Here is a 25,870-nt window from a genome sequence, read left to right on the forward strand (position 1 = left end):
GCATTCATCTCTTCTCTCTCTCACAGTGTCTTTAGTCTCCAAGTGTGCTAAGCTCTGGGGACACAAAAAGAGGTAAAAAGCCAGTCTCTGCCCTCCAGGAGTTTGCCAATCTGACGGGGAAGACAGCATGCACACAAATACATCCAAGCAAGCTTTATACAGGATAAATAGGAAATAATTAAGAAAGGGAAAGAACTGGAATTAAGAAGGGTTGGGGTGGGATTTTAGTTGGGACTTTAATAAGGAAGCCAAGGAGGTCAGTAGTTGGAGTGCAGAAAGCAGAGCGTTCCAGGCATGAGGGCAGGTGCCCAGAGCTGAGAGATGAAGCCCAGTCAGAGGCCAGAGTCACCAATCCTTCCCCTCCCTGCCCTTCCTCACCCCAGCTTCCTTTTGTCTTCCCCCATTAGAATGTATGCTCCTCCACAGCAGATATTGTCTTTCTTTTTTGCTTGTATTTGGGCTTAAGCAGAGAATCACACATTTTTGTTGACTGACTGACTGTTCATATACCATCTCAGGCACTCAGCCCTTTTGTGAGCCTAGACAAGGTACTTCCTGTCTACCTCAGTTTCCTCATTTGTAAAATGGAGATAATAACAGCATCTACCTCAAGAGTGTTGCTGGGAGCATCAAATGAGACAAAGAATAAGTGAAGGTGTCTGTGAACCTTAAAGTGCTGTGCAAATATCAGTTGCTACAACATTATTATTTATTATTATTATTTAATCTCTAATTGTCAGGAAGTTTTTCCAAATACCAAATCAAAATTTGCTACTCCAACTCTTCACTTAATGCTCTGAGTTCTCTGAAACCAAGAAGAAAATGTCTTACTGCTTCTTTCACATATCACATTACTCCCATCTTCTCTGAATATTTCTAGTTCTTTCAACCAACTCTTATGACTAAATATATTTCAAGACTCTTCACCTCTTGGTCACCCCCCCTTTGTAAATTCTTCAGCTTATAAATTTCCTAAGGATGTCTACCCCAAGTGCGTGAAGACCTCCCCGCAAAGAATGAGTGGATGAGAACAATTTCTTTCAACAGTCATGAAATAGTCTGAGGCAGGCGCTCTGGAACACTTAGAGTTTGGTCAGGCATGGAAGACACCAAAGGCATCCATTGAATCTTGGGTTATCATCTGTCATCCTGAGTTTTGTGCTGCTACTAGACTTCAATGACCCTGGAAGAGAGAATCTGCCTAATGACTTTGTGCAGTTCTGCCTCATTTAAATCCCATTCATGTACAAGTCACAACCACCACAACAATAAAATTTCTTAACATGGTGCATGGAACCATATAGAGTACTGTTGATTTGGTCTAGATGGGCAGAGTATATCAATATCATAACTTCTCTAGTACTGAACATTAATGCTTTCCAAAGCAGCTGAAGACCCATTTAGCTTTTTTGACTGCTTTATTAAGCTCATAAGGAGCCTGCAGTCCAGTGAAGCTGCTATACCATCTTCAGATGAACTGCTCTCTGGCCCGATGCCTTTCCCATCTTGTACTTGTGAAATTGATTTTTTGAACCCAAGTGTGGGACTTTACATTTATCCTCATTATATTTTTTATTTTTATATGTTATTTTATATCATATACATTTTATATCACATTTTATCATTTTCAACATGACCTAATCTTCTATGTATCAGGATCCTCAATTTCTCATATGATCTGCCCCTCTTATCTTTGAGCCATCTGCAAATTTGGTAAATATACTATTTGTGCCTTTATCTAAGTTACTGATAAAAAATAGTACATAGCACAGAGGAGAGATTTCTTTGGGTTTGTGGTATTTTCCTACTCCTTCAGGAAACATCTAATCATAAGACCTGGATTCAAAGCCCACTTCTGAAATTTACATACCGTGTGATTCTGGATAAATTACTTTCTGAGATTCAGTTTCTGTAATCAGTAGGACTTGGAACAGGGGCTGAACCTTTAATATCACTGATCTAAGGTACTCCCAGGTGAAGAAGCTCCCTCTACCAATGCAGATGCTCATTCTCTCTGTAACTTATGTAACTTATGACTAGCTGATGGACACACAGTCAGTATATGTTAAAGGTAGGGCTTGACCAACCGTTCCTGGCTTTGAGGTTCACTCTCTATGTCCTATACCAAACTACCAGTAACAAGGTATTGTAGGAATAACATTGTCTTGGAGTCAGAAATCTGGGTTCAAGACCCATTTCTGAAACTTAAAAGCTGTATGATTCTAGGTAAGCTGAACCTTTGAGTTTCTGTAAAATGAAAATGATATCTTATTTTTTACATCACAGGGTCACAGTAAAGACATAGTTTGTGATTCTCAGAAGACCATGAAGAGTAATCATTGCATTTTCTATAATATATAGAGGCATTATGACATAGTAGATAGAAAGTTAGCCTCGAAGTCAGGAAAACCTAGATTTATGCCACTGACATATACTACCTGTGTGACTCTAGGTCATTTAACCCCTTAGGGCTCTAAGCAACACTCTAAAACTGAATTTTAAAAGCAAAGCTTACCTCTATTACTTAAAGGTGCTTCTCCTAATTACAGGGTTACTATCCCTGTGTTGTTGTGGCTTTGTCGATTAGTTGTGAATTACTCTTCATGACCCCATTTAACTGCTAGACTATGTCCAGATGAACTGCTGTCTGGTCTTATGCCTTTCCCTTTTAAGATTTTATAGGCAAAAATACCGTCGTGGTTTGCCATTTCCTTCTCTGGCTTATTTTACAGATAAGAAACTAAGGCAAACAGGGTTAAATGACTTGCCCAGGGTCAAGTAGTACCTAATACTTACTAGTACTACTAGTATCTAGTATTATTAAGTGTCTGAGGCTGGATTTGAACTCAAGTCTTCCCAGCCCAGAGCTCTATCCACTGTGACACCTAGCTGACCCTGCTATCCCTATATGGTACATATTAAAGATATTTTTCTAACAAGTTAGAAAGATCTGAGCATGCCATTTGGATTGTATGTCTGTCATCCACAGACTAATCTGGTTCATGAAATTGCCTGTAGGGTCATGAATTTTCCATCTACAGTAATTCTCAAAAAATATTTGCTAAGTCAAAGAAGGGCTATGACCTACTGGGGTGGAGGAAATACCCACACTTCCAGCAAGATCACAGATCCTTGAAGCAATCAAAGGCAAGTGCTCGTTATCATATGGTATAACCTTGTCCAGGGTCAGTGTTCTTTGCTCCACCCTGCACTACCCTGAAACCCAAGAGTTGACAGCTTCCTGATGTTTCTGTGATCAGAAAAATGTGTGACCTGATGTCTGATTTCCCACTACTAATTTTATTAGTCAGGGTAACAATACTGGATTCAAAATAGTATCTTTAGATTGTCCTCTTTCTTTAAAAAGTAATATCTTTTGTGAAGCCTTAGTAAAAGTACCCATTCTATTTTATGTCCCTTATCCTTCTTTGGACAGTAAAATAACATTTGCTACTTGTATCATTCACAAGGAAGGGCAAGATGGGTGGCAAAGTGTAGGGAGTGATAGTCTTGGAGGCAAGAAAACCTGGGCTCAAATCTTGCCTCTGACCCTTACTAGCTCTGAATTCCCAGATATTTAATATAGGTGGGTCTAGAACGTCCCCTTCCCCCAAGTGATGAAATCACAGGTCCTGATTCTACTGATCCTCACCCCAAAAGGCCCCAAATCAGCACACACACACACACACACACACACACACACACACACACACACACACACACACACACACACACACACACACACACACACACACCATGTCAAACACCTTCAAACAAATGGGACATTTACTATGTATAATAACTTGGAAATAGTCATGGTCTATGCCATCTCTTATTGATGCCCATCCTCTTAGTTTGTTGCCACAATTGCAGAGACTTCTATTAGGCCACTAAGCCAGTGGTCATGGCCCTCCTGGGCCCCATTACTGCTCCATTCCCTCTGTTAGATGGGAAGCATCATAAGGCAGTGGGATAAGTTCTGGATTTAGAGTTGGAGGGCTTGGGTTCAAGCCCTCGGGTACCCTATCATTACTTTTCTCCCCAAACTCAACCCTCCTCAAAACTTTCTCTACTTCTGTTGACATAACTATCCCTTCTTTTACCCACATTTATGTTTAATATATCAAATGTAATATTTAAAATATAACACAAGGATAGTAACTAGCCTTGTGATTTAATTGGGATGGAGAATTCCTATATGAGGAAATTCCTTTACCCAATGGAGATTAGCAGAGACTAGAGTCATCCTACAAGATTCCCCTCTCTCAGTCCCTATATCCAATCAGACTCAAGTATGTTGATCCTATTACTACAAATTGCTTTAACCCACTTCTTTCCACTTGCAGAATTTTTATTATAATTTAGGCTATTGTTCAAGGGAATTCTGTAGATAGCACACCTAGATTTTAGCAAAGTATTTAATAAAGTCTCACATAATTTCTATGGACAAGAAAGAGTAGGTTAAATAATGTAGTCAGAGGAATTCAGAACTAGTTGAATGACTACAGTTAAAAAGTAGTTCAATGTCAACTTGGAAAGAAGTCTCCAGCACTAATATTTTTATCAATGACTTGGACATTGGCATAGGATAGCATATTTATCAAATCTGCAGATGACATGAAGAGGGATAACTTAATAGATGATGGAATCAGAATCTAAAAGAACTTTTTAGGGTAGAATTCTAGCTATGGCTACTAAGATGGAATTCTATAGGAAAAAATATAAAGTTTTTTCCTTAGGTTCAAAAAATCAATTTCACAAGTACAACAGAAAGAGGCATGGTTAGATAGCACTTTGAGAAAGATCAGTTTTAGTAGACCTCAAACTTGAAATATGTCAACAATGTAATATGGCACCTAAAAATACGAATGTAATATTAGGCTGCATTATCTCCATGATTATGGAGATGTTAATCATGCTATCCTCTGCCTTGGACAGATCACATCTGGATTATGTTTTTTATTTCTGAAAAAGTTTTAGGAAGGACATTGATAAGCTGGAGAGCATTCCCAAGGGACCAAGATGGCTGCTTCTTATTATGAATACAGCACTGTACTTGGAATTAGGAAGATCCGTTTTCATGAATTCAAATCTGTCTTCAGACACTTACTAGCCATATGATTCTGGGCAAGTCACTTAATCCTGATTGCCCCAGTTTCCTCATCTGTAAGACAAGCTAGAGAAGGAAATGGCAAACCACTCCCATATCTTTGCCAAGAAAACCCTAAATAGGATCACAAAGAATTGAACACAACAGAAACGACTAAGTAAGATACTATAAAAATAAAAGATATGGGATCCAGGGCCTACACTCAAGGAATTAATCATCTACTTGCTTCAAAACTCTGAAACTATTACAGCTTTCTCCTCTCTGGATTACAGTTTCATCATCTGTAGAGCAGATTTGGTAGTTTCTGTTCAATGATCCATTCATGAGTTTTTGAGACTTGGAATGAGTAAGTGGCTTCAGCAATACCTTTTAACAGGGAAAAGTAGTATTAAGACTTTTATTTTATTTCCCACTGAACCATATTGATGAATGTTTAGACTATCTGCCTGAATGACTGATAATAGCATGAGGACAAGTCCCACTTTCGTCATTGGCTAAGAGATTTAAAACCTCGAGGCAATGAGAAAGACCAACTAAACACTTAGTTTCTTCCTACTTCAAAGGGTCCCCAAGACAATGAAGATCAATTGAGAAGGAAAGAATGAATCAGGATGGTTCTGAGGAAGGGTCCCACTGCTAAAGCAGAGAAACACTTGCAAAGACATTCTCTTCGTTGGAGTTCATTATCTGTTGCTGAGATGTCCAATGTGGATCAGGTAACCCCCACAAAAGGCAGTTTCTTTTCATTGGAGTACTCAAGCAGAAGCCCAGGCCTTACATGTAAAGGATGTTGTCAAGAGGCCTCAGGAATTGGAAGGGAGAACTGGCCTACAAGACTTCTCAGGTTCCAAATAAAATAAAACTCTATCATCTTATGAGGAGTTCTTTACTATTAGAAGATAAAGAATAAATCTCCGTGAATAGTGCTGAATTGTCTTTATCACCTGCCAACACATATATTTTTTATTTCCCTCAAATCTAGTCCAATCAAAACAAATTTATTGAGAATAACCTAAGGGCCTGTTTTTTCAGGTGAATGAGGTAGTACAAGAAGGGGTGCAGAGCACTACTTCTGCCCTCAAGAGGCCTTCAGTCTCACTGGGGAGACACTCTCTTCATCACTAAGATCTTTCCTGTCCATGAGTGATGAACAATTTTTTAAAGCTCCACTGTGGACAAACAGCTTCCCCATTAAAGCCAGTATTTAGCTGTCTCTTCACTGTGAGCAACACAGGCACTTTCTTCTTTCTCTGATGAGCTCTCTTGGCAGTTCTGACTGCTTCCTCTCTGTTTTCTGTTGCTGAGAATGAAGATAAATCATTGTTCTGATGAGAAATCAAAATTTTAGCTTTGGGGCAAAATAGCTCATCCTTTTTTAAAAAAATATGTATATATATTATATATATATAATGTATATATATATATTTTAGTTTTCAACATTCAGTTCCATAAGGTTTTCATTTTTAAATTTTCTCCTCTTCTGTCTCCTCCCCCCTTGCCCAGGACAGTGTGCAATCTGATATGGGCTTTATCTATACATTCTTATTAAACCTATTTTCATATTAGTCATGATGTTAAGAAGAATTAGAACGAATGGGAGGAACCATGAGAAAGAGAAACAAAAGGAGAGCAAATAGCATGCTTTCATGTGCATTTAGACTCCAAAGTTCTTTCTCTGGATGTGGATAGCATTTTCCATCATTATTTTTATTTTTTCATTGTCATTCTTTTAGAGTTGTCTTAGACCCTTGCATTGCTAAGAAGAACTAAGTCTATCAAAGTCAATCATCATACAATATGGCCGTTACTGTGTACAATGTTCTAGTACTGTTCACTTCACTCAGTATCAGTTCATAAGTCTTTCCAGGTTTTTCTGAAATTTGCCTGCTCATCATTTCTTATGGCACAACAGTATTTCACCAAATTCATATACTATAACTTGTTCAGTCATTTCCCAAATGATGGGCACCCTTGGTTTTCAATTTTTTCCCATTTCTCTGATCCCTTAGGGTATAGACCTAATAGCAGTATTCCTAGGTTAACGGGTATTTAAAAAAAACAAAACAGCTTTTTGGGGAGAATTCCAAATTAATTTTCAGAATGACTGCATCAGTTCATAGCTCTATCAACCTTACATTAGTGTGCCTGTTTTTTCCACAGTGCCCCCAACATGTTATTTTATATTTTTTCCAACTTCACTAGTCGGATGGATTTGAAGTAAAATCTCAGTTGTTTTAATTTGCATTTCTTTAGTTATGTGATTTCAAGCTTTTTTTTTTTCCCTCACAGGTTTGCTGATAGATTTCCTTCATTAAAAACTGCCTGTTCATATCTTTTGACCATTTATTAACTGGGAAAAAGTTTTTAATCTTAGAAATTTGAATCAGTCTTCTATAAATCTTAAGAAATGAGACCTTTATCAGAGAAATTTTCTGCAAATATTTTCCCCATTTACCTGGTTCTCTTCTAATTTTAACTGCAATGCTTCTGTTTGAGCAAAAACTCTTAAATTTCTTTCTTGTTCCTTTAACTGGTTTCTGATGCCACCCTTTATACTCAAGCCATGTACTTGGAGTTCATCTTGGTATATGGTGGGATGTTGGTCTACATTTAGTTTCTGCCAGATTGCTTACCAGTTTTCAGAAAAGTTTAGTTGAATAGTGGGTTCTTGTCCCAATAGTTTGGATCTTTGTGTTTATCAAACATTAGACTCATTTGTTCTTATTGCTTTTATCTACTGTGTACCTAATTTGTTACACCGATTGAACTCTACTTCATAACTCACACCAGAGTGTTTTGATGATCATTGCTTTGCAATATAGTTTGAAATCTGCCATTATTTGATCCCTTTCTTTCTCACTTTTTTTTGTTAATTCTCTTAATATTATAACTCATAGATTTAGAGTTAGAAAAGACCTCAAAAGGTCCAAGCCCCTTATTCTGCAGATGAGGGAACTGAGACACTGGGAGTTTAAATGTCTTGCCTAGGGTTAAAAAAAAAAAAAGGTGTGTTGTGATTCATACCAGGTCTTCTTGATTTTTAAGTCCATCACCTTATCCACCAGACCATGCCAGCAAATTGTCTAAGGATTCATTCTGTTATAAGCTGGTAGGTGGGGTCTTCAGATTGCCCCAAGGAGCACAGAAATTTAGCAACATGACATGAAATTTATTTTCAAAACAGACTCAGAGGACAAAAAGTATCACTTCTAGGATGCCTGGGGCTTGGGCATCTCGCCGCTTCCTTTGAACATCCTTCTATTCTGTCCATAGGCTTCTGTAAGATCATACCTAACTTGGTGGTCCTCTGGGGCCCCCACCTTCCTAGTGCCATATCACAATGATGAAGAATCCTAAACTTGCCTCTCCTCATCTAGGGCCACTCCTGGAAGGTTTTCTCCTCCTTAGATCTCTAGTTCCTCCTCCCATCTTCATGTTGCTGGATTCTTTTCCTTTCAAGGACTGAAAGTTGGAGAAAATCCAATAGGAAGTTAGAGAAAATCACAAACATCTGTGGACTCCCTTGTCATTTATTCTTGAGGATGGAGACCTACAGATCAGTCCATCCTCTGCATTCCTGCCCTGTCCTGCCTTTCTGTGGCCTAGACTACTGCAATAGCCTTCTGGTTGGCCTTCCTGCTTTGTGTCCGCCTATTCCTATCCCTCCTCCCATCAGCTATCAAAGTAACCTTCCTAAAAGGAAAATCGACTATGTCACCCCTATAATCAATAAACTCCACTGACTTCTTATTGCCTCCAGATCAAATCTAAAATCGTGTTTGGCTTTTAAATAGCCATCATAACCTCATCCTTTCCCTCCTTTCCAATCTTCTTACACTTGACCCTGCACATATTCTACAACTGGGTGCTGAGAGCTGGCCTTCTCACTTCGTACTCTCATGGGACACTCCATGTCCTGGTAGCCTTTCCCTGGGTACCCCCCACCCCTGGAAATCTCTCCCTCTTCATCCCCCCCACTCCTGATTTCCTTGGTTTTCTAAAAGTCTCAGCTAAAATCCAACGTTCTGTAAGAGTCCTTTTCTGGTCTCCTTTAATGCTTTTTATCTCATATCAATCCTGCTTGTACGTAACTGTTTGTATGTTGTCTCCCCCATTAGGATGTGAGCTCCTTGAGGGCTCTTTCTTTGTATCCTCAGTGCTTAGCATGGTGCTTGACACACAAGAAGCACTAAAAAATGCTTGCTGACCTGATTAGTACAGCAGGCCAGCCCCCAGCAGGGCATCCTGTGCTCACCTCTCTGGAGCTGGGAGGCATCTTTTCGTCTGGAGATAGTTCACTTTTTGGCCGTGGTTACTGTTAGGGATCCATAAAGAGATAAATTAATACAGAGAGAGAAACATTTTTACAGACAAGTCCTACAGATTCTAACTTAGAAGCTTCTAAAGGGTTTCCTGTAAGGGTCCCCATAAGAAAAACCAAGGTCCCCATCAAATACGTACAGAGAAAGTCTTTTCTTGACTTTTCTGCTGTCACATCCTCTAAACTTGGGTTTAGCTTGACTTTGACTAGAGTGGGCAGCCTTTCTGTCTTTCAAGGTACCTCTAAATATCCATAGGTCAATGGGAACACAGTTGAAATTTCACAGTGCTGGGACACAATGAAAGAGTACAATTTTTAAACAGCAAAATGTTTCCATGGCCACCTCAGGTTTACCTACAAGGAAGGGCTCTTTTCAGCAGGCCCCAATCAATAAATGGTCAGAGGATATGAACAGGCAGTTTTCAGATGAGGAAGTTAAAGTTATCTATAATCATATGAAAAAATGCTCTATACTACAATGATTAGAGAAACACAAACCAAAACAACTCTTAGGTACCACATCACACCTATCAGATTAGCTAACATGACAAAACAGCAAAATTATAAATGCTGAAGATGATGTGGGAAAATTAGAACACTAATGCATTGTTGATGGAATTGTGAACTGATCCAATCATTTCAAAAGGCTATAGAAATGTGCATACCCTTTGACCCAGTGAATACCACTTCTAAGGCTATATCCCAAAGAGATCACAAAAATGGGAGAAAGACCCACAAGTATAAAAATATTTATAGCAGCTTTTTCTGTGTTGACCAAGAACTGAAAATTGAGGAGACACCCATCACCTGAGGAATGACTGAACAAGTTGTGGTATGTGAATGTAATGGAATACTATTGTGCTATAAGAAATGATGAGCAGGAAGACTTCAGAAAAACCTAGAAAGTCTTTTATGAACGGATGCTAAGTGAAATGAGCAGAACCAGGAGAACATTGTACACAGAAGCAGCCACATTGTACAATGACTCTTTGATAGCCTTAGCTCTTCTCAACAATGAAAGGACCTAAGATAACTCCAAAAGACTAATGATGGAAAGTGCCATCCACATGGAGAGAAAGTACTCTGGAGTCTGAATGCAGTTGGAAGCATACTATTTGCTCTCCTTTTTCTTTTGTTTCTTCTTTCTTGTGGTTCCTCCCATTCGTTCTAATTCTTCTTTACATCACGTCTAATGTGAAAATGTTTAATAAGGATCTATATGTAGAGCTGATATCAGATTGCACACCATATCTTGGGGAGGGGAGAAAGGAGGAAGGTGGGGAAAATTTAAAACTTTTGGAAGTGAATGTTGAAAACTAAAAATAAGTAATTTTTAAAAAAATCATCATGATTAAAAAAACATATTACAATAAAAAAATATTCTGTGAAACATAAAAAAATAGGTAGAAAGTAGGCCTTCCTTGGTCCTCCCAAGGCTTTCCCACTCTTGTTTTGGACGGTTCTTAAAGGTTAGGACATTTTTCATTAAATTGAGCCAAAATCTGTCTCTCTGTAACTTCTAATCATTGTTACATTCCACCTTCTCTAGGCACTATGCCTACACTATCAGTTCTTCATCTCTTCTGGCCAACTGCCCTCAGAAATAAATACTAGCCTACACTTAATGTGTGAATTTCCCAAGGCCTCTAATAACCACATATTCAGGATGTTCTTCATTGGTCATGGAAATCACATCAGAGAATGCATCCCTGATTTTCTATATTGGGAAAGGATTCAGAAGCAAAATATTCTCTGTAGTCTAGAGAGGACATAAGCCTACATGCAAGTCTAGAAGTATTTTTGTTGGAAATTCTTTTCAGACTACATCAGGAGTGGCGAGTCCCTTTCCTCACTTTCAGTCATGTCCAACTCTTCAGGACCACATTTAGAGTTTTGTTGTCAAAGATTCTGGACTGGTTTGCTATTTTTTTCTCCAACTCATTTTACAGAGGAGGAAGCTGAGGCAAACAGGGTTAAATGACTTGAAGGGTCACATGGCTAATTAGCGTCTGAGGCTAGATTTGTACTCAGGAAGATGAGCCTTCCTGATTCCAAGCACACTGCTCTATCCACTGCAGTGCCACCTAGAGGACCCTTCCCCACACTCATCCCCATTTCATCCTCAAATGTTTTTCTACTATTCTCCTTGTCTAGTCAGTTCAAGGCTTCTGCTTTGGGAAATAAGTTTAATTCCTTCATCCACTAACATTTAGTTTTCTATGAATAAATTATGCCAGATTAGGATATTTAGTGCAAAGTTCTTTTGTCCCTTATGGATTTATAAATCAGTGGAGCCATGTATTGTAATAAGAACATTGGACTGGGATTTAGGGAAGCCTGGGCTAGTCAGTCAACTAGCATATATTAAGTTCCCACTATGTGCCAGTTATTATGTTAAGCGTTGGGAATATGGAAAAAATAAGGCAAAAATTTATTTCAGATCCTCAAGGAATTCACATTCTAATGAGGGGACACAATATATAAACTATGGTATTTTAAAGAGAAGCCTTTCTCAATCTCCCTAAATTCAACTACCTTCTCTGTGAGATTCCCTTCATGTTAGCCTGTATATATCTTATTTGCCTATCACCTTGTAGTCATTTGCATAGTTTCCCCCATTAAAATGCGAACTCTCTGTATGTCCGCACACAAGATACAGAGTAGATAGATGGGAGAAAATCTCAGAAGGGAAGGTTCTAGCAGCTAAGTGTTTCCTAGTTTGCTAAGATCAGGAAGTAGCAAATCATTTCACTTTTGATTATTGATTTCTTTGTAAAATAAATTAGGCTAAGTGATCTCTGAGGACCTTCCCAACTCTGAGACATTTTAGAGTTGCCATAGAAATGCCCAGATATCACTTTTTCCTCCTTAGAAATGACATGAACAGAAACAGATTGTCCCCATTCTTTCTATTGCCAAACTCATTAGCTGAGAGCATCGTAAGCCTCCTTCCCAACTTCAGCAGCAGGACTTTCCTATCATATATAATGCTTCTAACCTGGCCCAAATGCAGCTTGTAGAGGATGTCCACCAATCTGGCCCCTATGAAACGCTCTGCTTTCTAGCTTTACTGCTCCAGTTCTCTTCTCTCTTCCCTTTGCAAGTTTATTTTTGAACTCTTCCATCTGTAGAGGGCTACAGAAAATAATTCATCAATTGAATTCATTAGGGCTGACTTTTCTCAATCTTTAAATAGTAATAACTGATACCTATTTAACACTTAAAGGTTTGCAGAGGTCTATGCATGTGATCTCATAGGATCCTCCTGATAATTATGTGATATGTATTAACAGGTATTCTTACTATTTTATCAATCAACTAACACACCTGTATTTATTAGGCACCTACTATGTATCAAGTACTGGGCTACTGGCAGTGGAGGTGCAAATATTAAAAGTGCCTGGAAGGATAGTCTTTAGGTGACAAGATAGACTCGAAAAGGGGAAGGGACTTGCCTGTGGTCATGAAGCTAGTAAATATCAGAGGCATCTAATCCTAGGGACTTCCTTCCCAGTTATTTTGTAATAACTCTTCTTTATATACAGTTGTTTTCATGTCTAGACAGATGGAGACAGGGACTGTATTTGCCTTTCTTTGTATTTCCCAGTCTCTAGTGCAGTGACTGGCACATAGTAAGAGTTTAGTAAATGCTTGTTGTCTTGATTTATGAAAAATATGCACAGTCAAGCAAAACATATTCCCCAAATCACCATGTAAAAAAAAAAAACCAATGTTAGAGAAATTTAATATATGAGCAAATATTGGATTTCAATATTGGTACTTTGAATCATCTCGCTGTCATTACAACATCCCTGGTGTCATTTCTTAGGTAACTACATTGTGGCCTGGTTCTTAAACAGGACTTACTGCCAGGTCCACAGGGAATGAGAGGAAAAGAGACTTCTTTCCCATCTCCCATATCGGTTCCAAGTTTTCTGGTTTAGCCCCCTACATAGACTCCCTGCCGATTAGCCATAAAAATGGGGAATAGTTGAGTACTGTACTCTATAATAAAGGGATGCCTGGGCATCAGCCACAGCCAGTCTCCCAGGTCTTTTTTTTCCTTAGACCTAGTGAAAAGGACCCAGAAGAAACTCCTTTTTCTTATATGCCTTTCTAGCTGTACCTTCTTTACCTTAATGAATTCTTTCTAAATGGATACAGTATGTATTGTGATTTCAAGGGGTAACAGGAGAGTCTCCATTACACACACACACACACTCTCCACTACACAAATTAATTTTATAGTGTTTATTTGAAAAGGAAACATGAAGCTATGTATCCATATACAGATATATATATATATATACATACATACATACATACATACATAAACAAGAGGATTACATATTATATACCTATGTATATATGTTCTTGTTTATGTGTATATATGTGTATATACACACATGCCCCCATATGAGTGTGTATGTGTACGTATTTATATAATAGGGACTTTCCTGATTCCCCTTGAAATCACATTACATACTGTATCCATTCAGGGTCAGTGTCACCTAAACTTTCCAGCCTTATTCTAGACTGAAATTGTTTTTCCAATCTGATTTTCCCCAAGGCCAAGGCCTTTATATTGCATGGCGACATGTTTGCCACCTTGTGGCCCCATAGGGGAATGACATCTTGTCTTCAGAACACATCCAACTGAATTGGGGAGTTTAACCCCCTGAGGATGTCCTGGAACAAACTCGATGGGTTATTCTTCCAACTCCTGGCTTCCTCTTGGTCATTAAAGAAACCTCCCCATTATGGGCTTCACCTCTATGACTTAGTTAACTACTTAGTTAACCAGTGCCTACAACAGGTACAGTGTTCTCATCATCTCAAAATGATAAAAGTAAAGAAAGGTGGTATGGTATGGGGGAAATCAATTGGGAGCCCAAATATATGACCTCTGGGGGGAAAGAATGGAACAAGGACTTCTTAAGTACCTACTATGTGCCGGGCGCTGTGCTAAGCCCTTTAGGAATGTCATTTCATCTGATCCTTATAACAACCCTGGGAGGTAGATGCTTCTACTATCCCTGTTTTACAGGGAACTGTCAGTTGAGAAAACTGAGACAGAGGTCAAGTGACTTGCCCAGGGTCACACTGCTAGTTAAGGGTCTGAAGTCGAATTTAAACACAGGCCTTCTGACTCCCCGTGCCTAGCATACTGTCCATTGCCCACCAAACTGCCTTGGCTAAGACACTTACCTCCCTGTGTCTACAATTTCAACTGTAAAATGAAGGGCTTAGATTAGACATTGCCTAAAGTTTCTTCTAACTCTAAATCCTGCAGCCTATGTTGTTGTTGTGTTTTTCCTTCATTTTCAGAGGACCATGACAGCATGGAAATGATGACATGACTTGCAGTTGACTTTAATTTGCATGAGGGAAGGCTGCGCAAGGTCACCAGCCTCACTTTCTCCTCCAGAGCCATCTGGATCCAGTGCCAGATATTCATCAGGATGACTGGAGATGGCCCAGTATGCAGTGGGAGACCCTGGCCCTTTTGGGCTAAGGCCTTTTCAGATACTCACTCAGAGTGAGGTAATGCCCATTCAGTGAATAGGCCTTTCTGCAGCCTATGACAACCAACCCAAACTCCCAGTTCACCTCCCTGTTCCACAAAACACAGACCTCTCTCATCTTTTCCTCCATAGTGACAGACAGCATCCTCCTCTTCGGTTCAGCCGCTATAAATATAGAACAAGGATTGATAGGATCTAAAAGTCTTCACCCCTGCTGGATGCTCTCTATAGTAATTCTCTCCTGGACTTTCCATGACATAGAAGGTCTAGGGATCCCGGAGACCAAGGCTTTTGTCCCACCTTAATCACTAACTTGCTATGAGACCTTGCACAAATAGCCTCCTTTCTACCAATGACAAAAAGTTTGGATTATATAACTTCTAGTTTTATTTAACATTTTCTTCTTATATCTTCCACTTTCTTCTTCCTTGATAAGAAAACAGCTTCTGTCTCTCTCTAACCACATCTGTGGGTTCATCTTCTAGCATCCCTGAGAAGGCCCAAGAGGCCCTTCTCTTAGCTGTGTCCTGTTCTTCTGCTCAGTGGCCTTCCCTCAGGGATGCCAAATGCCCAAGTTACCCAAAGCAGAGCTGCTGCATCCATCATGGCTCCCAAATGTATCACCATGTGACCACAATAACTAAGGACCAAAGGAGCTGGAAGGAAGCTCAGAGGCTGTCTCAATTCAGGCAATAAAAAGAATAATTTGATCTGGTCCTATGAGAAAGAAGCAGTTCATTTTACAGATGAAGAGACCTAGTCTTAAGGAGGCTAAGTGACTTTCCACTTTATTACAGTTATCCCTTCCTCAATGCAGGGGTTAGGTATACAGTGACCCCATAAACTGGAATTTTTGGTCCTTCATACCAAAGAAGTCCAAATAATTATAGTATTAAAAGATAAAATGTGTTGATATTATACAATACTATACATATATTTTTTCCATTCCTGAGTTTCTAATTTTTTTCTGTTGTTGTCTGCTTGCTTTTGTGTGTCATCTCTGGCTTCTGCAAAACTCCCCCAAAATTTCCATTTAATTTCTTATGCCAACTTGTGACATATTGAAACTGCGGTGGGCAAAGTTGCAGTGTGGAAGGGAGAGCCATATATAGTCAGGATCAGAGGCACAATGTAAACTCCAGCTCTCTGACTACAGCACCAGGGATCCTTCCACTGGACCTGATGGTAGATTGCAGCCCTGAAACTCAGGAGGCTGATTTTTCCCTGCAGTATGTCTTTTCTCCCTTCATCTCTTAGGTTTTACCTACATGATTCTCTCTTTGTACTTCATGTAAATATATCATTCTACATTTTTTTTTTCTACAAAACAAATTCTTTATAGTAACCCTCTAGGTTTGGTGGTCTTTGTTTTATTATCCCCCTCTTTCATAGAGGATGAAACTGAAGCTCAGATGGAGAAGCTGTCTTGGGTCAGAGTCCCAGAAAGTGATAGTGCTCGGACTTGAACCCAAGTCTTTCCAAAGGCCCTTCAGTCCCAGCTTCGGAATGGGTTGAATAAGGGAAGAAGAGAGTGGGTCGGGAAAATTTTCATAGAAAGGATGAGATTGGAGTTGGACCTTATACAGGCTCAAAGATCTCAGGTCAGGAGGGCCTGAGGAGCCATTTAGTTTAACTTTTTCATTTTACAGATGAGGAAACTGAGGCAGGTTTTAAGTGACTTGCTCAAAGTTACATGGGGGGTAGGTGGAAGACCCAGAATTTCAGTCCAAGATCTCTTCACTGCACCATTCTGTTTCCCTAAGGGCAGGAAGTACTTTTGATCAGTGCACAGGAGATGGGAAACCACTCAAGTGAGAAGAATGGCATGGATACCAGGGATGTGAGAATGTCCTAAGACTGTTTGCAGAATAGGCAAAAGGACAATATTTCTGGAGAGGTAGGTTTATGGAGAGGAGTAGGAGGACATGACAAGAAAGATAGAGTGAGGACATAGAGTAGAGGGAGGGCTTTAAGAAGCTTTACCATGTTGGCAGTGGGGAGCCATTAAAGGTTTTTGAGCAGGGGAGTGTTAGTCTCACATTTTCTTTAAGAATTATAGATTCTTCTCTCCTGCCAACTCTTTTCTTTTTCTTTTGCTGTTTCATCTGTGTAGAAGTCTTCATGTTGCTTACCCGTTGATGTAAATCCAGAAGTAGGAATTGTTATTTGGGATACCATAAATTTCCAAGATGCATCAGAAAATACTTTCATAGAAACAACTCACATTTACATAGCTCTTTAAGGCTTACAGAACACTTTCCCTACAACAATGTGTGGGAAAGGCAGTACACTGCTACTATAATTATTGCTATCTAATTAAGGAGAAAATGAACTCAGGGAAATAAAGTGATAAGTGTCAGTCAGGACTAGGACCCAGTTTTTCTGACTTCTTCCATTTCCATGAATGACCTCGCTGTTGTAGGACTGACTCAAATATATTCCTCACATTGCCTGAGACACAGGTAAGCGCTGAACAGACATGTTGTTTTTGGTTCTTTGCAGAATAGGACTGTTCATGTATCAACAATTCTACATGGCCAGATTCATTATTGCTTGAGAACAGTCTCAAATGCAGGCTTCACAGGAGACTGGAAAGATCAGGAAAATAAATCCTCCAAAAAAAGATTTGAATTGGGTTGAGAAAAGGGCAGATGAGTTGGAAACTGGTTGGAAACTGGAAGCAAAGTGGCACAGTAGATAGAACACCAGGCCTGGAGTCAGGAAGGCTCATCTTCCTTAGTTCATATCTGACTGCTGGGCAAGTCACTTAACTCTGTTTTCCTCAGTTTCCTCATCTGTAAAATGAGCTGGAGGAAAGATATGGCAAACCACTGTAGCATCTCTGCCAAGGAAACTTCAAAATGGGGCCACGAAGAGTCAGACACAACTGAAATGGTAGAACTAGTCTCTAATCCTTGTAACTATCAAGGCAGTGAATGGATAAAGGGAGCTAGGTTATAATTCTCTGAGATCACACAGTTCAGACCTTAAGGAGGATGTCTTCTCCTGCTGCAATCTGCTTTTCTGCTCTTGGCCACAGTGCCTCATTTTTGTCCCCAAATGGTGACAGCTTCCATTGATCTAAAGAAGCAACAAAAAAGTTCGTTACTGATGAATATAGATCTTTTATTAAGTGCTTACCATGTGGATAGGCACCATATAAAGCCCTGGGCATGATATAATTACAAAAGGGAGATAATCTCTGTCTTCAAGCAGCTGGCCTCCTAATAAGAGCAGAAAACACATATGGAGGAGTGTTTGGGATAGGGAGGAGTGTTTTAGTTAGAGAAATGGCATAGAAATCTACCCATGAATGGAGACAGTAAGGAGCTGACTGACAGACCCATCCTTTAAGGGGAATTGATTTGTATTTTATATATTTAAAAACATTATTCTAAGAAGGGGTCCAAAGGCTTTACCAGACTGCCAAAGGAGTCAGTGACATATATAAAGGTTAAAAAACTGCCTGAGTCGAACCCGAATGTAAAAATAATGACACTTTCCCAAGCCCTTTTCTCACAACAAGTCTTCAAGGTGGGTTGTTTTGATAGCTGTGTGATTTTATCAGTGTGGGTGTGTCCTCCTACAGCCCATGTCATAACCCCCACCTTCGGATCCACACCCTCCAGTGACTGTCTCCTCCCCACCTCACCCCCACCCCACCTAGGAGCTCTACCCAATGTGCTGGGAGCCTTTCTCTAACTCAACAATTAAAAAAAAGCAACTGTATTATCAGTCCAATGAAATTATATATTAGTATTTTAAAGCCCTTACAAACCTTAAGGTACAATTTAATCATAAACTATTATCTTTAGCTCCAATTTGCAAATGAGAAAACTGAGGATGGATTAGGTGGCTCACCTAGGGTGATACTGCTAGGAACTTCAGAACCAGGATTTAAACACAAAACTTCTGATCCTAACATCAGTACCCTCTATATGGTGCCATGCTATCTCTCTCATGGTTGAATCCTCAAAGCTTCAAGCAATCAGAGCACAAGGATACAGCTAGATGTACAACTGAGATCAACAGCAACATTCTACTGACTTTCTGTGGATTGCAGAATTTGATTTTCCTGCCGGTGGAGGCAAATACTGCTCATCTTCTGTTACGTAGAGATCAGAAACAAGTGTGTGGATGTGGAGAACTCTGGTATACATACTACTTTGGTCCTCAGAAGAACTGTGGCAAGTAGATGGAGGGATCAGCCTAGGAGTCGGAATGACCTAGGTCCACATCCACAACCAGGACACATATTGACTGTATGATCTAAGAAGCCTCTTAGCACCCTGGGAAAATTTTTAAAGGCCAAAAACCAGAGCATGGTTGCTATCTTCATTAGTAGAAGGAAACTCCCTATAACATAAAATCACAAGTCTGGATCAAATGGGTACACTTACCATTTACTCATGATAAAGAGTATGAACTTTCTTCTGTTTTCCATTCTAATATGGAGTTCAGTCAATCAATTCAAAAATGAGACAATCCTGTCCTTAAAGAGGCTTGATAGTTGTACAGTCCATTCTCATTATTCCTGCTCCTGGATTTATTGTTTTTTTTTCTTGTTCCCTGTGACTTTCGACCTCCTCCCAATGAGAACTGGAGATGTTATAGCTGGTGGTCTCTTCAGCCTGTGGGGGTTTCAAAGAGTTGTTGACTGGAAATTAAAATAGGGTGACTGGAGTAGGGGTGTTTTGACAGAAGAACCAGAGTCCCCATAAGTGAGTCACCTCCAGCTCATTCCGCATCCTTGTCATGGTGTAAATCCATGCTCTTAGTACCATGGGAGGAGCGTGCACGTTGGCCTTTTCCTTGACCCTGGTCTTTATGTGACTTAGTTTGTTCTTTGGGGCTTTGGGCAGAATGTTCATCTTTGCTTACAAGCAAAATTTTCTGGGTTCTTTGTCTTTCGTGGACTTTTTTGTTAAAAGTATGGCAGCTAAATCCCTCCTTGGGCCCAGAGCTAGCATGTTTCCTGAGGGCTTCCAAGGTGAGGAATACCCGGCAGCAGGCCACACATCGATAGCCATTGTTTGTTGTGACCATCCAATCAGGGATCTTTCTCCGTCTTCTTTCATCAGTAAGCCTTGAAGGTCCTGGTATTTCCTCCTCTTTATATTCTTCACTCATCTCATCCACCCTTTTCTCCACATCACTGAGAACCTCACTGGGTAAACTTTGGTGAGGAGACTCTAGTATGCCCTCTTCAGAAGGGTTCAACTCATAAATCTGAGGTGCCCTCTGGATTGGCTCCATTCCAGTCTCAGTCTCCCATGCAACAGCCACTCCTTTTATGGTTTTCACCTGGATGTAGTAGAGGCCCCCTTTATTATCAGTTTTGGGTAGTGAAGCAGAACAGCAAGAAGAAGTAAATGAATAGTAGATAGAAGAATTCTCATTTCCTTGCTGTTCCTTAGTCTTGATCACCTGACTGGGCCCAGGCCTTACTGGAGAGTCTTCTCTCACATGCCCTAGGGAATTAAATGAACAATCTTTCACCTTTGCTTTTCTGAACCAATATTGACCTGGAGGTTATAAACACTTGTTGGGGAGGTGAGGTATTGATCTCATCTTCCACTCTTGTGTTTCCCACTCTGAGGTTTGTCCATAAGAAGACTATTTTATCTATCTAGGTCACTCAACCCCATTGCCCTGCTTCTCCCACTGAAAACATCCCCAAAGGCAACCACCTTTAGCGTGTTTTCTTTTGTCCCTGGGGTTAGAGATTCTCTCTGGAGTTCTGGGCTCTCCAACCCCCAACAGCCTCACTCTCAGTCTTATAAACAACTTTTTAACTTTCAATTCAAACAGTTATTCCTGAACTATGGGCTCTGGGCAAACCATTCTCAGCCTTCCTTACTTCCAGCAAGGACCTCTACCTTTCAGTACTCACTACCCTGTGCCCAAATAGTCTCAGTTTGTCCCCTGCTCTTCCATAATTCCACTCAATATATCCCTGCTGGTCAGTCAGTGCCTCAAATGAGGAAACAGACAAGTGAGTGGAAAAGAAACCAAATACATTCATTTCTGGCTCTGTTTCAGCTTAAAATTACATTTCCATCCACCTGGTAGATATCCCCATAAAGTGCCAGTAATAGCTATACCCTTAATGTAGCTCTGAATTTTTACCTTATCTCCCTCATCTTTCTTATCTCACACCATGAATTCCCTCCCTCTACTCCCACCATATTTTCCAGATTCAGCTTTCTAGGAAATGAATTAACTGAGTTCACCTCTCTGTTCCCAGCCTTTCCATCTTACCTTCTGCCTCCTGGGTTTCTTGCTTAGTATTCTTGACACTTGATGACCCCTCCTCATGTCTACGCTTCATGGTTTCAGATGCTGAGAAGGAGAAGGCCCCTAGACCCCCACAGATCTCAGTAGTGTGCAGAGTCTTAGTTTTTCAAGAAATTTGGTAGAGGGAGTGATCCTATCCCCAACTATAGTCACTCAAAATATCAAAACAACTAAAAGACAAAGCCAAAAGGATAGATCCAGGTAGCAACCCTCAGAGCTCACTCCACTCCTGTGTGGGGCTGTTATGATCCAAATGATCACCAGGGACTCTCAGAATGTTGTGACCTCATCAGTGACACTGAATGATTCCACAGTCCCAGATTAAAATCAAACACTGGCAACAGCAAACCCTCAGCACCCTGCTACCCACACCTCCCCCAACTCCCAATCACTCAGGTTTCCAAAGGACCTGCCCAGTTTACTAATTTTATCTCACAACATATAATAACTAGATTTAGGGACAACTAGCTTCCTCAACAGCTAGGTGTCACAGGTAGAGTGGTGGACTTGAAGGCAGGAAGACTCATCTCCCTGAGTTCAAATCTAGCCTCAGACACTCACTAGTGATGTAACCCTTTGGAAGTTACTTAACACTGTCTGCCTCAATTTCCTCATCTGTAAAACGAGCTGGAGAAAGAAATGGCAAAAACTACTCTAGTATCTTTGTCAAAAATGCCCCAAATGGCGTCACAGAGAGTCAGATATGACTGAACAACAACAAAATCTTCCTGGATTTGGGAGATACAATTTTTTCATCTGCCCAAAAAATCCCTGATTTCAGGTTCTGATTCTTACCTCCCACCTCCCCACTTACTTTGTACCCTTCTGGACTAAGTGCTTGCTTTTGGAGAGCCACTCCTAAATAGCTAATGAGCTCCAAATTGTGACAAGTTTTTTTTGAAATTGTCGTTAGATACTGTTGAAAAAGCATTTATTGAAAATATAAGTGAAACAGAACAAAAGTTGCCACACTAAGGTCCCCAAACAGTCTTGCCCCTTGGAGAATAAAGCATTTAAAAAAAAAATCTTCTCTCTCGAAGACTTCATGGGATTCAGGGGTAGAAAGTGTATAGTCTACATTTGGGCAAGAAGTTATAAATAGGCTTCTTTTCCAGATTTATGACCTGAAGTTCATCTGTTTTAGTTAGCCAACTTTTGAACCACTGTAGGTGGTTCACTGTGGCCATCAGCTTCCTTCACCTATATCAGACACTTCTTCTACCCCTATCCCCCAACCTGGACTCCACATCTCTTTCTTCCTAGTTACTTAACTTTTGCCAGAAGTCTAACATTCTTTTTCTCTACTTCTCCTTCAGGGAGCCCTTAGAAACATCATGCTCAAGGCTTCCCATCTCCTGCTACATGCCTTCAACAGGTGGGTGGATGGGGCATGGGGTAGTGGGAACCTTGCAAAATAAGGTTATAGAAGCAAATACACGTTTCCATTTCCTTTGTCTTCCAGAAGAGAGACAAATAACGGTATGCTGGAGCCTGCTTGTACCAGCAAAGTGAGTAGATTGCTAAATTTTCATAGGAAGCATTTACACTTCAGAAATAGGAAAACTCTACAAATCAGGGCTTGATTTATTGTTTTGTCAAATGTCCAGACTTAAGAAGTGATGAAGAAAATGCTAGTAATGAAAATTCAATTTAAACGTATGTCATGGGTACATTTTGGGGCAGGAGAGGGGAGAGTGGGAGCCTATTATGAAACATTTACTAGGCAGTGAATGGAGCCAGAATTCAGAAGACTCATCTTCCTGGGTTCAAATTCAGCCTCAGATACTTAACTAGCCGTGTAACCTTGGGTAAGTCACTTAACTCTGGCTCAGTTTCCTCAACTGCAAAATGGGAATAACCTACCTCCCAAAGTTGTCATGAGGATCAAATGAGATAACACTTATAAAGTTCTTAGCATAGTGCCTGGCTCACAGTAGACACCATAAATGCTTATTCCTTCCCATCTCCACCCCTTTTCCATACCCCTCTACCCCACTCCTTAGGGATAGTTCAAATTTGTTTGGACTGAATCCTCTGGGTGCAAAGAGAAAACATCTCCTCTACCAACTACACACAGAGACAACAAATTTCGTAGACTGAAAATCCTTACTAAAGTGGATTACACATATGCAGTTATTTAAACAATTCCACAGGAAAATGGACACGATTAAATTGCTAAGAAGGGAGAACAGAAGGAAGGAATTTGGACTCAGGTTTCTTCTGAAATTTATTTGTTACTGGTACTGTTCTTCAGTTGTGGCTCTTTGTGACTCCATTTGGGATTTTTTTTCAAAGAGGGAGAAAAACTTTATTTTTTATTTTTATTTATTTAAGTTTTCAACATTCATTTCCACAAAATTTTGAGTTCCAAATTTTCTCCCCATCTCTCCCCTCCCCCCACCCCCAAACACCAAGTATTCTGATTACCCCTACCACCAATTTGCCCTCCCTTCTAACATCCCTCCCTTTCCTTATCCCCATCTTCTCTTTTGTCCTGTAGGGCAAGATAAATTTCTATACCCTATTATCTGTATTTCTTATTACCCAGTTGCATGCAGGAACAATATACAACATTTGTTCCTAAAACTTTTGAGTTCTCTTCCTTCTTCCCTCCCCACCCATCCCCACTGAGAAGGCAAGAAATTCAATGTAGGCTATATATGTGTAGTTTTGTAAATGATTTCCATAATAGTCATGTTGTGTAAGACTATCTATATTTCTCTCCATTGTATCCCGCCCCCCCCATTTCTTCTATTCTCTCTTTTGACCTTGTCCCTCCCCAAGAGAGTTTATTTCTAATTGTTCCCTCCTCCCATTTGCCCTCCCTTCCATCACCCCCCACTCTGCTTATTCCCCTCTCTCCCACTGTCCTGTATTGTAAGATAGGTTTTCATACAAATTGAGTGTGCATTTTATTCCTTCTTTGAGCTAAATGTGATGAGAGTAAACTTCACTTTTCCCTTCTCACTTCCCCCCTTTTTCCCTCCATTGAAAAGGCTTTTCCTTGCCTCTTTTATGAGATATAATTTGCCCCATTCCATTTCTCCCTTTCTCCTCCCAATATATTCCTCTCTCACCCCTTAATTTTATTTTTTTAGATATGATCCCTTCCTATTCAACTTACCCTGTGTTCTCTCTCTCTCTCTCTTTCTCTCTCTCTCTCTCTCTCTGTGTGTGTGTGTGTGTGTATACTCCCTCCAACTACCCAGATGCTGAGAAAAGTTTCCATGTAGGAATGTAAACAGTTCAACTTTAGTAAGCCCCTTATGATTTCTCTTTCCAGTTTACCTTTTCATGCTTCTCTTGATTCTTGTGTTTGAAAGTAAAATTTTCTTTTCAGCTCTGGTCTTTTCATCAAGAATGCTTGAAATCCTCTATTTTATTGAAATACCATTTTTTCCCCGGAAGTATTATAGTCAGTTTTGCTGGGTAGGTGATTCTTGGTTTTAATCCTAGTTCCTTTGACTTCTAGAATATTTTATTTCATGCCCTTTGATCCCGTAATGTAGAAGATGCTAGATCTTGATTACATTTCCACAATACTCAAATTGTTTCTTTCTAGCTGCTTGCAATATTTTCTCCTTGACCTGGTAAGTCTGGAATTTGACTACAGTGTTCCTAGGAGTTTCTCTTTTTGGATCTCTTTCAGGAGGTGATCAGTGGATTCTTTCAATATTTATTTTGCCCTCTGGTTCTAGAATATCAGAACAATTTTCCTTGATAATTTCGTGAAGGATGATGTCTAGGCTCTTTTTTTGATCATGGCTTTCAGGTAGTCCCATAATTTTTAAATTTTCTCTCCTGAATCTGTTTTCCAGGTCAGTTGTTTTTCCAATGAAATATTTCACATTATCTTCCATTTTTTCATTCTTTTGGGTTTGTTTGGTGATTTCTTGGTTTCTCATAAAGTCATTAGCTTCCATCTGTTCCATTCTAATTTTGAAAGAACTATTTTCTTCAGTGAGCTTTTGAACCTCCTTTTCCATTTGGCTAATTCTGCTTTTGAAAGCATTCTTCTCCTCATTGGCTTTTTGAACCTCTTTTGCCAATTGAGTTAGCCTGTTTTTAAAGGTGTTATTTTCTTCAGCATTTTTTGGGTCTCCTTTAGCAAGGTGTTGACCCACTTTTCATGCTTTTCTTGCATCTCTCTCATTTCTCTTCCCAATTTTTCCTCCATCTCTCTTCCTTGATTTTCAAAATCCTTTTTGAGCTCTTCCGTGGTCTGAGACCACTGAATATTTATTTTGAATGCTTGGCATACAGAAGCCTTGACTTTTATGTCTTTCCCTGATGGTAAACGTTGTTCTTCCTCATCTGAAAGGATGGGAGAAGATACTTATTCACCAAGAAAGTAACCTTCTATAGTCTTATTTTTTTCCTCTTTTTTGGGCATTTTCCCAACCAGATACTTGACTTTTGGGTTCTTTGTCAAGAGTAGGGTATACTCTGGGGTCCTGTAAGATCTCAGTTCCTCCAAGGTAGCACAATCAAGCCTGCATACTCGTCTGGGGGCAACCACAAACTTTTGTGCCCAGAAATTGCAAGTAGTAGAATTTCCTCTCCACCACAGTATTACTTCCAGTTCTGCCACACCAGCACTCAGGGCTAAGGTTCAAA

The 25,870-nt window shown here is 39.9% G+C and overlaps 1 protein-coding gene across 7 annotated transcripts; it reads right to left on the reverse strand.

The window, feature by feature from the left end:
• Nucleotides 1-5,460: 5,460 nt before the first annotated feature.
• On the reverse strand, nucleotides 5,461-21,501 carry LOC140520713 (protein FAM170A-like). Of its 7 annotated transcripts, none has more exons than XM_072634851.1 (8): nucleotides 21,218-21,501; nucleotides 19,357-20,427; nucleotides 17,943-18,037; nucleotides 15,066-15,121; nucleotides 12,430-12,566; nucleotides 9,319-9,425; nucleotides 8,474-8,572; nucleotides 5,468-6,410 (listed from the first exon to the last, which is right to left on the reverse strand). In XM_072634851.1, the coding sequence occupies exons 1-2, from the start codon at nucleotides 21,285-21,287 to the stop codon at nucleotides 19,694-19,696; spliced, it is 804 nt and encodes a 267-aa protein (XP_072490952.1). In that variant the 5' UTR covers nucleotides 21,288-21,501; the 3' UTR covers nucleotides 5,468-6,410; nucleotides 8,474-8,572; nucleotides 9,319-9,425; nucleotides 12,430-12,566; nucleotides 15,066-15,121; nucleotides 17,943-18,037; nucleotides 19,357-19,693. The 7 variants fall into 7 exon arrangements, with proteins under 7 accessions (XP_072490957.1, XP_072490956.1, XP_072490955.1 ...); XM_072634849.1 differs by having other exon boundaries at nucleotides 5,472-6,410; nucleotides 9,366-9,425; XM_072634854.1 differs by lacking the exon at nucleotides 8,474-8,572 and having other exon boundaries at nucleotides 5,466-6,410; nucleotides 9,366-9,425.
• Nucleotides 21,502-25,870: the final 4,369 nt, after the last annotated feature.

This window comes from Notamacropus eugenii, chromosome 1 (genome assembly GCF_028372415.1).
Source record: "Notamacropus eugenii isolate mMacEug1 chromosome 1, mMacEug1.pri_v2, whole genome shotgun sequence".
NCBI lineage: Eukaryota > Metazoa > Chordata > Mammalia > Diprotodontia > Macropodidae > Notamacropus > Notamacropus eugenii.